At 46.6% G+C, this 16,768-nt stretch overlaps 1 protein-coding gene across 21 annotated transcripts in view; it reads left to right on the top strand.

The window, feature by feature from the left end:
• macf1a (microtubule actin crosslinking factor 1a) overlaps positions 1-16,768 on the top strand; it is a 286,863-nt gene that overhangs the window by 213,727 nt on the left and 56,368 nt on the right. For all 21 annotated transcript variants that reach the window (XM_075449489.1, XM_075449488.1, XM_075449490.1 and 18 more), the window contains 6 exons: positions 420-696; positions 4,118-4,710; positions 5,418-5,606; positions 5,727-5,933; positions 7,876-8,193; positions 8,893-9,075. In XM_075449489.1, coding sequence (XP_075305604.1) covers positions 420-696; positions 4,118-4,710; positions 5,418-5,606; positions 5,727-5,933; positions 7,876-8,193; positions 8,893-9,075 — 1,767 coding nt within the window. The remainder of the gene's footprint in view (positions 1-419; positions 697-4,117; positions 4,711-5,417; positions 5,607-5,726; positions 5,934-7,875; positions 8,194-8,892; positions 9,076-16,768) is intronic.

Raw genomic sequence — 16,768 nt, 5'->3', positions numbered from 1 at the left:
CATATGCAAGGCGTGGAATCGGGCAAAAATGGCACAAAAAAAAAAAAGACGTGGGACCATGGCGACAAGAGACTTTTTTTGTGCGTCTGGGCATGATGAATGAGTGTACCGAATTTTGTCGTCCCACGCGAATCTAACCCCAATGCGAGGACCATTTTTAAGCATCGTAGGGGGCGCTACAGAGTTAATGAGCGACTCCCAAAAATATAAAGTTTAGATTCTTTCATGTCGTCGACTGGCAGGTGGTGCTCGCAAAATTTCAAGAGTTTTCGAGCACCTTTTGCAAAGAATAAAACAGAAGACGGAATAATAAGAAACCTTACAGATACAATAGGGTCCTTACGGTTTCACTGCTCGGTCCCTAATTAGGAAACAAATAAGTGCGTAACATCCCTGAAACCTCCGGCTCTCCTCCCCAGGCCCTGCTCAGAGAGCTCTCCTCCAGCGTGTCCGCTCTGAGCGAGCGGTTAGACGCCCAGGCCTCTCTGAGCGCTCAGCCCGAGGCGCTGAAACGCCGGCTGCAGGAAACCGGAGAGATCCGCTCGGAACTGGAGAGAAGGCGGGCCGAGCTGGCTGAGGCCGGGAGGCTCTGCCAGGAACTGAGCGCCATCGTGGCCGAACCTTACCTGAAGGAAGAGCTCAGCAAGCGACTGGAGAGCGTCAGCGGGCCGCTCAAGAGTCTGGAGGAGCGAGCAGGTCGGTGGAGTTATTGCCCAGATTTACTCAGTATTTGCTTCTGTTTTGTTCACCAATGATGCTTTAGTGTTTGTTTTTATCAGTAAAGGTTTAAAGCCGCTCGATCCTTTTAAATCTCTGATGGGAAAAGTGTTTTAGTCCAAGAAAATAGGAACAAATCATTTTAAATAAACACAGTCGACTTCTCTGTTTGTGATACTTTGTCAGTGTTTATGATTCTAAGCTCCTGCTTTTCTCCCCTCAGCTGACGGGCTGTCTCAGCTCCAGATTTATTCAGTATTTGCTTCTGTTTTGTTCACTAGTGATGCTTTAGTCTTTGTTTTTATCGTTAAAGGTTTAAAGCTTGATTGATTGATTGATTGCTAGATTTTTATTTTCAAACATGTATAAATAAGAAAATGTATGTAACTATTTGTACATACAAAAGAAAGAAAAAGAGAAATTTAAAAAAAAAAAATTTCAGTGGGGGGAATACTTCGAGGGCCTCCTCAATCCTACCGACACGCCTTCCGATGAGGAAGCAGAGTTGGGGAGCTCGGACGTGGGGCCTCCCATTTCTGGGGCTGAGGTTGCCGAGGTGGTTAAAAAACTCCTCGGTGGCAAGGCCCCGGGGGTGGATGAGGTCCGTCCTGAGTTCCTCAAAGCTCTGGATGTGGTAGGGCTGTCTTGGTTGACACGCCTCTGCAGCATCGCGTGGACATCGGGGGCAGTGCCTCTGGACTGGCAGATCGGGGTGGTGGTCCCCCTCTTTAAAAAGGGGGACCGGAGGGTGTGTTCCAACTATAGGGGATCACACTCCTCAGCCTCCCTGGCAAGGTCTATTCGGGGGTACTGGAGAGGAGGATCCGCCGGATAGTCGAATCTCGGATTCAGGAGGTACAGTGTGGTTTTCGTCCTGGCCGTGGAACAGTGGACCAGCTCTATACCCTCGGCAGGATCCTGGAGGGAGCATGGGAGTTTGCCCAACCGGTCTACATGTGTTTTGTGGACTTGGAGAAGGCGTTCGACCGTGTCTCTCGGGGACTCTTGTGGGGGGTGCTCCGGGAGTATGGAGTGCCGGACTTCTTGATATGGGCTGTTCGGTCTCTGTATGACCGGTGTCAGAGTTTGGTCCGCATTGCCGGCAGTAAGTCGGACACGTTTCCTGTGAGGGTTGGACTCCGTCAGGGCTGCCCTTTGTCACCGATTCTGTTCATAATTTTTATGGACAGAATTTCTAGGCGCAGCCAGGGCGTTGAGGGGGTCCGGTTTGGCGACCTCAGAATCGGGTCTCTGCTTTTTGCGGATGATGTGGTTCTGTTGGCGTCGTCGGGCCGTGACCTTCAGCTCTCACTGGAGCGGTTCGCAGCCGAGTGTGAAGCGGCTGGGATGAGAATCAGCACCTCCAAATCTGAGACCATGGTCCTCAGCCGGAAAAGGGTGGAATGCTCTCTTCGGGTCGGGAATGAGATCCTTCCCCAAGTGGAGGAGTTCAAGTATCTCGGGGTCTTGTTCACGAGTGAGGGACGAATGGAGCAGGAGATTGACAGACGGATCGGTGCGGCGTCTGCAGTGATGCGGGCTCTGCACCGGCCCGTCGTGGTGAAGAAGGAGCTGAGCCAGAAGGCGAAGCTCTCGATTTACCGGTCAATCTATGTTCCTATCCTCACCTATGGTCACGAGCTGTGGGTAGTGACCAAAAGAACGAGATCGCGAATACAAGCGGCCGAAATGAGTTTCCTCCGCAGGGTGTCTGGGCTCTCCCTTAGAGATAGGGTGAGAAGCTCGGTCATCCGGGAGGGGCTCGGAGTAGAACCGCTGCTCCTCCGCATCGAGAGGAGTCAGATGAGGTGGCTCGGGCATCTGGTGAGAATGCCTCCTGGACGCCTCCCCGGTGAGGTGTTCCGGGCCCGTCCCACTGGGAGGAGGCCCCGGGGAAGACCCAGGACACGTTGGAGAGACTATGTTTCTCGGCTGGCCTGGGAACGCCTCGGGGTCCCCCCAGAAGAGCTGGAGGAGGTGGCCGGGGACAGGGACGTCTGGGTTTCTCTGCTTAGGCTGCTGCCCCCGCGACCCGATCCCCGGAAAAGCGGAAGATAATGGATGGATAAAAAAAAAATAATAATAATTCAATCAAAGTGCTAATACAAAGAGATGGGGACTCGTGTCACTGTGACTTGGACTCAAGTCGCTGTTTTGATGACTTGTGACTTGACTTGACAAAAAATAAAAGACTTGAGACTCGACTCAGACTTGGAAGTTAAAGATTCGGCACTTGACTTGACTTGAGACACGATGACTTGAATGACTTGAGTGTTAAGCATCTAGCATAACTTCGAACTTTGTTCGTCATTTGAAGATCCATTCTGACCAGTAAGTGCTTGTAGCCTGACTACGTCATACTCACGATTCTAGTCAGATTGTGAGTCTGATACCGCTCAATAGAGATTTGAGTATGGGGCGTGTTTCAACCGAACCAGGAGAAAAAATGCCTCTTCGCTCAATTGGATAGACCTACAACCAATCAGAGCAACGTAGTATGTGACGTAGATTAAGCAACACACACTTGTTGTAGGAAGGACGCCAAAAACATATTTACTATCGATAAAAGCCTTTATCGCGTTCCTCTGTTCGTCTTTCAAAATGAATGCAATGTGGAGATCCTGTAGAACAGACTCGATGGCGGAATCTACACACCATAGCTCTCCAGCAGCAGCCATGTTTGTTTCAAACGAAGTCAAACCAAGCGCTCTTTAGTGACGTAGTCGATAATGTCTCTGTTGATCATCTGTCCATCATCGTATAAAGCCCGCCCTGGCAATCTGATTGGGTCGACCGATTCTTGGTCGGGCATAATGATTTCCCAACTGAGCAGAGCCAGACCGAACTTCCTGACCAAAACTTTTATGGTGCGGTGCTAAGTTCGGCTGGCACCCAAGCTAAAGTGCTTATCAAATTAGCTAATATTATCCTGTTAGCCTAGTCGGTAGTTAGCTAATGTTAGCTTGATACGATACGGGGTGGACAGGTTGGACACATTGGCCAATGATGTTTACTGACAGTTACTAATATCTTGTCTTTTCACTTTATTAAGATCAGATTCTGCAGGTAAAATTGCAATAATAAGGTGACTTGACTTTGACTTGACTTGCCCAAGAAAAAATTACTTGAGACTTACTTGAGACTTGCACATGTGTGACTTGGTCCCATCTCTGCTAATACATAACAAAACACCACACATTGTTCGAAAAAGGAATGAAAAGAAGTACAATACTTTTTTAGTTTCCCACCTCTTTTTAAGCTGCTCGATCCTTTTAAATCTCTGATGGGAAAAGTGTTTTAGTCCAAGAAAATAGGAGCAAAGAGTGGACTTCTCTTTCCTCTCTGTTTGTGATAATTTGTCAGAGTTTATGATTCTAATCTCCTGCTTTTCTCCCCTCAGCTGACGGTCTGTCTCAGCTGCAGGCCGCCCTGTCGTCCACGCAGCAGTTCCAGCAGATGTTTGAGGAGCTGCGCTCCTGGCTCACCAAGCAGGCCGACCCCAGAGAATCCTCCGCCGTCTCCCTGCCCTGTCAACCCGAGGCCATCCGGGCCCTGCTGGCGCAGACCGATGAGCTCCAGCGTGGCATCGCCAGCCAGCGAGGCTCCTACGAGCTGCTTCAGGCCGAGGGCGTGTCGCTGCTCGCCACTCTCCCGGCGGACGAGCGCTCCGCTCTGCAGTCCCGCCTGGCATCCCTGCGGCAGGACTGGGAGGAGCTGAACCACAGGGTCACAGAGCGTGAGGGCAGACTGAAGAACACACTGAGCAAAGCAGAAGCTTACCACCAGCACAAGGCCGAGCTGACGCCGTGGATAGCAGAGTGCGAAGAGAAAGATGGCGAGCTCCTCCCGTCGCTGGACTCGTCTGCTCTGGACGAGGCCCTGCAGAAAGCCCGAGGTCTGTCTCTGGACCTGGAGCGACGACAACCGCTTCTGGAAGCTTTTAACACGGCGGCCGATCAGCTGCTGGAGCAGTGCTGCATCGGGGAGGAAGAGGTAGGAAGGATGTCTGTTTGAATCAGTTTTGACTCCAAAATTAAAGGGACAGTTCGCCTCTTTTGACATTAAGCTGTATGACATCCCATATTAGCAACATCATTTATGAACATTTTCTTACCCCCTGCTGCGTCCTGTGAGCAGAGTTCCAGCCTCGTTTTGGTGTTGATGAAGGTAGTCCGGCTAGTTGGCTGGGGTTTAAAAAATAAAGCGTTTGGCCGTATTTTCTCTCCCTTCGTATCACTGCCTGCTGTGTAAACTGTGCAGACCGAGCAGTAAACACCGTAACAGGCGCGGCTGTCGGCATGCGGCAGCAGGCAGTGATACGAAGGGAGAGAAAATGGGGCCAAGCGATTGTGAGGTCTGACTTTTTCCTGGAGAACGATTTTGTGATGCAAATGTATTACTCTTTTGACCGCATATTGTTTTGAGAAGCAAGACGCTTTATTTTTTAAACCCCAGCCAATTAGCCGGACTACCTTCATCAACACCAAAACGAGGCTGGAACTCGGCTCACAGGACGCAGCAGGGGGTAAGAAGATGTTCATAAATGATGTTAATAATATGGGATGTCATACAGCTTCATGTCAAAAGAGGCGAACTATCCCTTTAAGATCAGTCAGCAGCATCTTCGTTATAAATGTCTTACGTGTGTTTTGTTACTCAAAAGTAAAAGAATGAAGCTGAAGGAAACCCATTTTTTGAAGGTACGAGATGAGAAGGCGCAGCTGAACCGGCGGGTGGACGGACTGAGCGAGAGGCTGCTGAACCGCACCTCCCAGCTGGAGGAGCTCGCCAGCCGCCTGAAGGAGTTTGAGGAGGGCAGGCAGGCTGTGGAGAGGAGACTGGAGGCCGCCAAGCACCAGATTGAAGTTCAGGAGGCATTAGGACCTCAGGTGCTGGAATGAACTGGTCCTTTACCTTTACATGCACATCTCTGGAGTTTCTGTTTTGGCCATAAAAGGCAGCGACTGTAGAGGAATCTTTGGCAACGTGTGCTTTTCTGTCCTATTCAGGCATGCAGCGCTAAAAGCCTGGAGAGGCTGAGAGGTCAGCAGGAGAGTCTGAGGTCGCTGCAGCCTCAGGTGGTCTACCTCAGAGACCTGGCTCAGGGCCTGGTGCAGGACGCACCCCAAACACCAGGGGGCAGCACAGAGGGAGCACGGAAACTTCAGGAGCAGGCCCGAGACACAGAGAGAGAATACGAGGATGTCACTGACAAGGTGAGGAGCCAGTCCAACAAAGATGGCCTGATGTGGGTCTTCTTAAACACTTTGGGACAGAACGTTGGACTGAAGACAAGTTTCGGAGCAATCTGTCGGTTTCCTCAGCTAGGAAATTGTTTTTGAATTGCCTCTATATGAATGAATTGGATTATTTTATACATAATTATAATTACAATGAATTGAATTCCAATTGGCTTAAATTGGACTTCATTATTTAAGTGCCATGAGATGACATTTGTTGTATTTGCGCTATATAAATAAAAATGAATTGAATTGAACATTGATCAGGGCTTAGGAGGAGATAAACCAGCCAGTCTGACACAGCTGGGATGCTGCAGAGCTGCAGAGGTCAGACCGTGACGAAATAAACCCGCTGAGCAGCTTCCTTTCTGCACGTTGTCCTGCACCTCTCAGGTGTTTGCGTGTGAAAACGTGTCGATGATGCAGGAAGCTTCACAGCCCCCGGCTGCCTCTGAGCCCCTGCAGGTCGTTCATGATGGTTCCTGTTTCAGATTTGCTCTGCAAACAGGGTGCTTGTTCACGCTTTGGATGCACAGTTAGTGTCGTTTCTGAAATTCTGCCCAGTGCTGTTATGAAAAGAGGAACGGTTTGCAGCTTTGTGTCGTCTGTGATTTATTTAGGCCGCGCTTTAAAGTAGAGTGGACTGTGTCACGAGGGAACCCGCCGTGGAAGTCAGCAGAACACAAACAGAGAAGAGTGATGAGAGGAGCCACCGCGGTTATGAATTAATGCAACCTCAGCAGTTAATTCACCCCGGAGCGGAGAGACGTTATTCAGCCGGGGGAGCTATTTATACCGCGGGTCATTGTGTGTGAGAGCGTGTCGGCAAACTGAGGCAGAGCAGAGCAACGCCTGGTGGTCATATATGGTCAGGGTGGACCTTCAACACTCAATCACTGTGTGAGATGTAAACCTGCAGCGGCGCATCTATAGTCTACGCTTCAGCCTCCAGATATTCCATTTAAGGTTCCAGTTGTTATTTACACTGGAAAAAATGCCCCTCCAAAAATGAGTAAGAAAAACAACAAATAAAGACGTTTTTGCTTGAAATAGCAAAAACAATCTGCCAATGGAACTAGTGAAAATCGGCTTGTCAAGATTTCTTGAAATAAAATGTGATATTTGGGACTTTTGAGTTAAAAGTGATCTTGAAATTTGCTTAAAAACCTCTTCAAATGAAAAAAAAAAAGCTTGTTTCATATGATATGTGACTCAAAACGATTTGTTTTCAAGACTTTTTCACTTAACAAGATATTCCAGATGTATTGTATTAAAACAAGTCCCTATATCTGGCTGAAATGGTACTTGTTAGGCAGTTGTGTCTTATTTTAAGTGTAATGAGATACTCAATGAGACAAACATACTTGGTAAGATTTAGATTTTTTCCAGTGTACTCAGATGTTTATTTATCTTTTTTCAGATATCAATCTGTATTGAGCTCCTGCCTTGTAGAAAGTAAAGCAGATCGGGCTTAGATAATACCTCGGCTGTCTCTTCCTCGCACCTACACGGACATATTCTATTTTTACTGGCTGTTGTGTTGCATCACGTCTGGTTTGGCCGCAGCAGGCTGTTCAGTTCTGACAGAGAAAAGCCTGACAAGCGGGCCTCCTCGTCAGATTCTCTTCTGATTTGAGGAATTCAATTCAATTCATTTTTATTTTATATAGCGCCAAATACAACAAATGTCATCTCAAGGCACTTAAATAATAAAGTCCAATTCAAGCCAATTGGAATTCAATTCATTGTAATCATAATTATTTATAGAATAATCCAGGAAGCGCTCTTTCTGTCGCCTCCATGTGCAAACAGGCAGTTCATGGCCACGTCTTCACTTGTTTCACGCTGGGTTTTTCTCAGAGAAAGGATTTCATGGCAGAAATGTATCAGCTGAACAAATGTCCTCCTCCTCCATCAGATCGAGCAGTGCTGCTCCACCCTGGAGTCCCGCCTGCAGGGCGTGGGCGAGGTCCAGGGTCACGTTCGGGACGTCTTCTCCCGCCTGGCCGACCTGGACGACGAGCTGGACTCCCTCAGTCCCGTTGGACGGGACGCAGACTCCCTGGCTTCTCAGGCCGACGCCGTGAGGGGCTTCCTGTCCCGTCTGTCCAACCTGAGGAGCGAGCTGGAGGGGCACGGGTCAGAGTGCACCAGCATGCTGCGGCGGGAAGGCTCCTCGCCTGACCTGCTGGCTCTCAGGAGGGAGACAGAGGCTTTGAGCCGCCAGGCCGGCAAGGTGAGTGGAGAGGGTCGTCATCCCTTTAAAACAGTGATACTCACTATTTTTTTCACCAGAGCCACATTGGCAGAGCAAAATCAAGGGAAGAGCCACTTTTACCACAACATACTAAAGTCCCCTTTTGCAAATATGCATTTCTACATATAAAACATCCCACAAAAAAAGAAACAACACAGCCAATACATTTTAAATTAAGACCACATTTACCTTTAATACTGGGATGAGCGGAAGCTGGCAGGCATGTCCTTGACTTTCTTCATGTTGTATTTGTAGTTTGTTGTTGTAATCATAGTGAGACATTCAGGATGAGCATGGTTTTTGTGCTGGTTTTTGCCCTTTTTTAATTAAAAACCGATCCATTGTGCCTGCATCTCGCGCTGGCTAAAGGAGCTAGCGTGTTCTCCGGTCAAGTGTGACGGTGGTTTAAGCGGGCTGCGTTGCCAGGTTTAACAGAGCCCCCTTTAGGAAACACCATTAAGCCTTAATTAATACTTAATAAAAATACATAATACTACAAAAACGAAAACTTAATGAAAATACTTAATACTGTGCAGTATTCGCTGTGTGTTATTTGAAAAAAATGTATTGTTATTGTTGCCATATTGTTTTAAGCTACTATGGGAGTGCGAGCCGCCTATTAAAGCTGGAGTATCTCTGTTTTATGGCTTGGTGCTGACGCTGCGTCTCTGTCTCCAGCTGAGTGAGCGCGGCCAGGCCAGGCTGGATCAGATCGGGGATGCTGCTGAAAGAGTCGGGGACTTCTACAGGCTGGTGGCAGAGCTGCAAGGCCTGCTGGGAAGAGCCGAAGAGGGGCTGAAGGCACAGGGCTTGGTGGGCTCAGAGGTGGAGATGATCAAACAGCAGCTGCAGGAGTTCAAGGTAGGAGCTGCTGGTCATTCACGGCGTGTGAAAGCTGCAGATTCCCATGTGTGTTTGTGTTGAGGCTGTTCAGAGAGCCCGATTCTCAGCAGTTATCTCATTCCATCCCCATTTTCCACACATTCTGCTGGATTCTGTCTGTGTGTGTGTGTGTTGAGTCTCATCCTTTCCCATCATGCCCCTGAAATTAATTTGCACACATAAACAGAAAAGGTTCGGTGTAACATGAGCTCTGCTTCACAGAGCAGCTCTTTGTGGGACATGAATAGTGACATTCAATATTTGTGGAGGTCTGAATCTGAGCCCATGAGGTGAGGGGATGTGTGAGTGTTCATGTGTTCACACTGTTGTGTGTGATCGGATGAGTCGGACCTCGCTTTAAAAAGCTCGACGAGCTGCTGAATCACTCTGCTTTTTTTCCCTCCGAAGCATCCTTACGTTGCCGTCATTGTTTCTCTAAAACAAACACGTATTTCACCCCCCCTTTTTTCCACCACAGACTACACCCTTTCAGCGTTTTGATCTTGTAACCGTTGTGATGGACAACAGTCTAAATTTGATACCGGAGCAAAACCTCTTTCTCTCTGCTCCCTTTTCTTGTGGTTAAAACCATCTTGGTATTATAAAATCATGGCGAACAGCTGCTGCTGCTTTCACCTCAAGCGTTTTACCATTTTTTTTTGTAAAGAACACGAAGCCCTTTGAGGACACAGTAATCGGGTGGGGGGTTGGATTTTTTTGCACAATTTAAACCAACTAAACAGTTTAAATGCAGTTCTTAGCCTTAAATACGCAGCACAGTAACCAAATGACACGTTTATGATAGAAAATTGTGTCATCCTGCTTTGGAAATGTGCAGTTTGTTGCATAAACAACTCCCAGATGAAAGATTCTTGTATTTACAAGATTATGAACGCGTAGATGTTTAATCAACTGCATTTAATGGTATTTCCATTATTTTCGTGGCATTTCTCAGAGCAAAATCAAAGTCTTACCAAGTATATTTGTCTCATTTCTAGTCAAAATATCTCATTACACTTAATATAAGACACAACTGCCTAACAAGTACCATTTCAGCCACATATAGGGACTTGTTTGAAGACAATACATCTTAAATATCTTGTTAAATGAAAAAGTCTTGAAAACAAATTGTTTTGAGTCACATATCACATGAAACAAGCTTTTTTTTTTTACATTTGAAGAGGTTTTTAAGCTAATTTCAAGATCACTTTTATCTCAAAAGTCCTAAATATCACATCTTATTTCAAGAAATCTTGACAAGCCGATTATCACTAGTTCCATTGGCAGATTTTTTTGCTTATTTTAAGCAAAAACATCTTTTATTTGTTGTTTTTCTTACTTATTTTTGGAGGGGCTTTTTTTCAGTGAAGAAGTGCCATCTGCTAAAAGTTAGTTTTGTTATCAGTTTGAAAGGAAACAAAGGGAGACTTTAAGCATTAGAAGTGTTGCGTTCATGCTTCACAGCTTAAATTAGCAGCTAATTGTTGAAAAGGTTTCAGTGAAAGCCAAACTTTGCAGGGCAACACAAAAATCTGAGCAGTCAGCTCGAGTGTTGGCTGCTCCCGAGGCCTCAGGACGGCGTTCCGGTCGCCCCTCCCCCGCCGTATGTACGTATATGTCGGCGCACAGACTCCTCTCTCAGTCCGACTGCTATCATTAAAGAGCACATTTTCCTGCCATGATGTAACATCCTGTCCACTTTTGCACAGCTCTGCGAGCGCTCAGGGGAAGTATGCAGGAATCCCACGCACAAACACTTATCCTCGGCAGCCCAGAAGGTCGCGCTTTTTAAAAAAAAAAAAAGGGCCAGATGAGTCATGTGATCTCGGCGCTAATCATTTTCATGCTTTTGGAAAATTAAGGACACGTTTCCTGCCGAGTGATCGCCTCCCCTCATGTTAAGATGTGTGGGTGGATCAAAGAACATTTCGTGTGACACTTCCGTCTTCATCTCTGCCGCCACTCCGTCCTCCTCTTCCTCCGTTTATCCATCTTAACTTGATTATTTGAGTGTTTTCTGCCCTCCTGCCCTGCTAACCTTTCCCTGTGCCAGTTTCCCTCGTCCCTCCGCCTGTTTCTGGCTCTTTCTTTCTTTCTTCTGCCTCTTCTCGCCCCTCACTGGGCTCCTAATGAGAGCAAACCAGGGAAATGTGTGTGGCGGAGAACAAACGGTTTGAGGAGATAAAGAGCTGTTGAAAGAAGAAGAGGGATTCACAGAGAGGATGAATAGGCTACACTTGAAAAACAAACCCAGATCAGATGGCCTGAGAAGCTGTGATGGGAGTTTTGTGGTTATATTGATCATGCCAGTGAGCAGATGAATGGGTGTGCTTCAATAATAACTGCTTAAAACTGCAGATATTCACAATTACCTGCAACTTAATTACACCAAAGGTTGCTGTTTTTACACCAGAACATGTTTTAATCGACATTTCTCCACTGGAAAAAATCAAAGTCTTACCAAGTATATTTGTCTCATTTCTAGTCAAAATATCTCATTACACTTAATATAAGACGCAACTACCTAACAAGTACCATTTCAGCCAGATATAGGGACTTGTTTTAATACAATACATCTGGAATATCTTGTTAAATGAAAAAGTCTTGAAAAAAAATTGTTTTGAGTCGGATTTCATATGAAACAAGCTTTTTTTTTCATTTGAAGAGGTTTTTAAGCTAATTTCAAGATCACTTTTAACTCAAAAGTCCCAAATATCACATCTTATTTTAAGAAATCTTGACAAGCCGATTTTCACTAGTTCCATTGGCAGATTTGTTTTGCTTATTTCAAGCAAAAACGTCTTTTATTTGTTGTTTTTTTACTTATTTTTGGAGGGGCATTTTTTCCAGTGTCTCAACAACACTGACTGCAGCTGTAACTGTCGTCTTAAACATGCTAATGATGAATAAAATGCACCCACAAAAGCATCCAGGTACGCCTGCTTTAGAGCCACAGTGGGCCAACTGTATGGCTCATATTTCACTCGTAGTTTCTCAGGTTTTGTGTCTCTGGCAGAAAAGGAGGATAGACACTTGGCCACTTCACTGCTGAGATATCTGAGGAGTTTTTGAGCTCAGGCATTCTCAGAAAATCCCACGAAAGAGCTGTGGATGTTGGGGTTGGCCGGCTCCGTCGGCTCCTTCGCTGTGGCCACAATACACAAGCTAAGCGCTAATTAGGGGGATGCTAACACTACCAACAAAGCAGAAGATTAGCTCATACTTGTGAGCATCCTTGCAACAGTAATTATCTTTGAAAGAGTCACTGGCTCGGCTTTAACCTCGTTAGCCGCTGCATGTGCAGCACTTTGTGTTCCAGAGTGAAGGTGCAGCATCACAGCTGCCAGGTGGCTTGTTAATCATTAAAGTGAAAACAAACACCACATTCAGCCGTCCGTTTGTGCATTGCTTTCTGTTATTTCACTGTCTTCCCATGCCTCCTTTTTTTTAATAACGAGAAAGCTAAAGATTAACTCGCTAACTGTTGATGACATAAGCTCGAAAGTAGATGCTAATTGTGTCATTTGATAATGAATCCTGATTATCGTCCGAGCTGAGCACAAAACCTCTGCTGCAGAATGAAGGATAGCTCCTGTCTGCAGGCTTTGTAGAGCGTGGAGGAATGGTCTGTCACTCCGTCTGGGGGGCAGAGGGGTATTTATAGGAGGGCAAATAAGGCAGGATAGCAGGGGGGATATTAAGATATTGTGAAGAATGGAGAAAAGGACCTCAATGGACAGAGAGTAGAGCGTGGCCAGCAAAAAGAAGAGGAAATAAGATGTGTATATTCTGCGTTTTCTGTGTTTTCTGCTCCTGCAGCACGTCTTTCCCCCTCTTCTCGTGCTCTTAAGGAGGGATAAAAGGATGTGAAAGTGTCTCTCCTCTTTGTCTGCCTCTGGCTTCTCCCTGTCTGGTTCTCTGTAACTGATCCAGCTCGGCTCATTTCAAACCTAAACATGTCTGTCTGGCTCCAGAACAGACCAGGCCACCCCTCTCCTTCTCCTGCGTCCCCCTCCCCCACCAGACCCCGTTTCAAATCCAGAGGGATGATGTCATGCCGATGCTTAAAAAGACGAGGGGGCTCAGGACGAGGTGGGTGTGGGTGGAGGCCAGTCGGGGGAGGACGGGTCATGGGAGTGGGTGGTAATGTCATCAGATTGGGGTTCAAACTTCCCAACGGGGATCTCACACGGACCCTCAGGGGTCAATGAGGTAGAGGGAGCAGCCTCCTTATAAATTAAAAACAGCGTCAGCCTCACAGGCTTCAGTCCGTCTGCTAACCAGCCAAGAAGCTCCGTCCCTCCATTGTTTTAGCAGAAAGTTGATCTTAGAATTAATATTTCTTATTGGAAGTAAAGCTACAGGCTATTAGCAAGGTAGCATGGAGCTAAAATGTGTTGGTTGTGTTTCCACACGGTCATTTAAGCGCCCGAGTTTGTGGCCATGTGTGCACAGCTGTGTCTGATGTTCTTACCATCCAAACCTGTTATCTTTACACCATCTCCTGGTTTCTATGGCAGCACATCCAAGCTTCTCAAAACTTTATGGAGTTGCCTGACGGCAGATTACAGGCAGGATGTCGTCCAGGTGAACTCAGTCTATGCTTAAACGCTGCTGTTTGCCATCTAAGTTCTGCATGTTTAGGTTTTTATTTTTATTATTTTTTATTTTTTTATTTATTTTTTTATTTAATCATTTATTATTATCATTATTATTATTATTAGTTAGTAGTAGTATTTTTATTAGAATTGGTATTATTATTGTTGTTGTTAATATAAAATCATTGTAAATATTAATAATTTTTTGAGCTACTTGACTAATTTGAATTTACCCCATTGGGGGATGAATAAAGTATTGTTCTATTCTATTCAATTAACCGAGCAGTTCTGAACATTCGTTAAGTTGGGATCGTTCTGATGTTGGGTTAGGGATTTCTTTTGGCTTGTTTTGGACTGAACAGAAAGTTGAGTTTTATCGAATGAAACCGTCTCAACTTCCCTGATCTGCTTGGTCGAAGCAGGTTTGTGGATCTGGGTGATGGGCGTGTAAAACACTACGTTGTGATGATGGTTCCAGACTCGAGTTAAGATTCTTTTTGATGCAACACGACTGTCTGGAGCAGACTCCCCGACCATCCGAGCGTAGACACAGCCGGGGTCAAAGTGCCGTGTTTTCATCTGTTTGTGAAAAACGGAGCAGAAATGTTGCTGTCGCCTTTGTTTCCCGTTCGCCGTTTGGCGTGTGCGTGTTTATACTCGGTGGCTCCGTCTGCACATATGTGTCACTGTGGAATCCGTGTTTGTATTTAGGGTCGCTCTGCGCGCCGCTGAGAGCTGTGTGTGTGTGTGTGTGTGCGCTCTCCATCGGAGGATGCTTCTAATTCCAGTCTTTTTTGGGTCGCAGCCGGAATCTCAGCTGTCTCCTCGCCCCACCCTCACGCACACACATCAGGGTGTGGCATCAACATCCCCCCGCGTGCCCCTGGCTCCCTGCCTCCTGAAGCAGCTGAGCGTCTCCGGGTGGGATGAGACGCGCATGTTCGTGCTGGTGTTTCAGCGGCGGCGGCGGCGGGGGGCGTTGGGGGCTTTAAAGCAGTCGCTGCAGACGCACATTCCTGCGCAGGGCTGGTTAGTGTGAGTGACAGCAGTGTGAGGAGAGTTTGTGGAGATATGCGTCCTAAATCATGCCTGCACGCCTCCCCTGTCCGCACCCCCTCAGTCTCCTCCTACGTCACACCTTCCACATCCTCCACACTCGATCGTGGGCCCTGCCGCCCGTCTCTCCTCTCCAGCTCGCCATCCTGTAGCGCTCGGCCCTCTGACTCACCGGCTGTGTCAGCAGCTACTGGATGATGGAAGCCAAACTGGGCCAGCAGCTCTCTGGAGCTGGAAGGTGTCCCATTTTCACCTGAAAGTTTGTGTTTTACTCGACCACGGTACACTGACAGGGGCAACAAGAAGGCGGACATTCCCAGCCATAGCGTCTATTTATTGCAAATGTACATACTGCGTACTCATCGATCAGACAGTATGCAGAGCGTTTACCCACAATGCATTTCGCTCCTGCCCGAGCCGAAATCAGCCGGCCTGAAGCTGATTTAACTTAAGCTCTAAACTCTGTAAACTTTAGCAACATTTGAAACATTTTCAGGCGAGAAAGTAGTCGTTTAGATCCCCAACGTGTTGAAAACCTGACAAAATACCGGCTATTTACAATTTTGTTCCGATGAATTCGGCGCTACTAAAGCTAGCCGCAGTGAGCAACGCACTTCCTGTTATTTTCACAAAATAAAATACCCGCTACCTTTTATCATAGGGAAAGCCATTACGATACAATTGGTGCTTTTGTTTTGAAAACAGGAAGTGAACCTACCCTCGTTGTAGCTAGCTTGAAACTGTCGTTTTGACAGGAAATGACGATCGGCGACGTCACGTTACGTTGCATCTTGGGTAGTTTGAGTATGAGTAGTAACCTCATGATGCATACCCAACATTTCAGAGAATCTAGTATGCATCCGGGAACTTAAAAAAAGTTAAAGTTAGTATGAGTAGTAGGGGAAGTTTGTGGTTTCGAACACAGCCATACACATCTCTATTTACCACCCATACTCAATTCCATTCTTACTGTTCTTTATTTCTAATTTTTATTCTTTTATGTTATTGTTGAGTATTGGGGAGTCAAATTCCTTGTTTGTTTAGTCAAACCTGGCCAATAAAGGTGATTCTGATGAACAGTTAGTAGGTGTGTCCCTGTAAAACACAGTGCTCTGGGGTTCAGGTTTCGTAACTCCTTGAAACCACATTAGACCGACGATGATTGCAGCTGATAAAAAGTCTGTGCGGGACCTCGTGCTCGGAGTTAACCTGTTTTCAGCTGTGAAATAAAAGAGTCTGAAGAGTTCAGTGTGTCAGAACCCAGTAACCCGCCCACGACTCCCCAGCTAATCCAAGTCATCCGTCATCTGGGCCAAAGCCGTGTTTACAGACTCTGAATTTTCCTGGAAGCTTTCGCTGTTTCTGCTGGCTTTCAGAGTCGGTCTGTGCGTGTGCGTGACTCTCGGCTTGTATTCGCGTGTCATGACTCTGGATCTCTCTCTTCAGGCCTGATTGGATCATGCTAACATCATTTTGCTAATCATATAACCTGATCAGCTCTGCTGAACCCCTCACACACGCTTATATTTGTTTAAACGCACACATTTCGCTTCAGAAAGCATCTGTAACTGATCGGGAAGCTAACTTTACTGTGTCTGTGGCTGTGTGAGTGCACGCCGGCCTCTCTGGGTCGGCATTGTTTCAGCTGTTGTGAATTAGAAAGGCATGCCACGGCTCAGCCCAGCATTCTCACTTTCCCTCTCAGTAAAATACTGCTCCGACACGAACTGGGACACGTTTCTGAATATGTCCAACACGACTGAAATACAGTGGGCCGCCTCTTTGATCTCCTGAAGAAGAGAAACTCCCCCGCTTCTGAGACTGAAATATTGGCCAAATGGACTTAAAGTTAATACTTTACACACATTTTTATGGATGTGACTTCTGCACAAGGCTTTTGTGGCCTAAAAAATATTTCTTTGAAGGTAAAAATGATGGTTGAAGGTTGATCTTTGTCCGTCTGGGGCCGTTTGGTGTACAGGGGCAGTAACAAACAGCCGTTTTAATCCATACGTCAG

This window comes from Odontesthes bonariensis, chromosome 18, assembly GCF_027942865.1.
Source record: "Odontesthes bonariensis isolate fOdoBon6 chromosome 18, fOdoBon6.hap1, whole genome shotgun sequence".
NCBI classification, from domain to species: Eukaryota; Metazoa; Chordata; class Actinopteri; order Atheriniformes; family Atherinopsidae; genus Odontesthes; species Odontesthes bonariensis.
The sequence above is the reverse complement of the archived record's forward strand: the minus strand, read 5'-3'. Positions and strand labels throughout refer to the sequence as shown.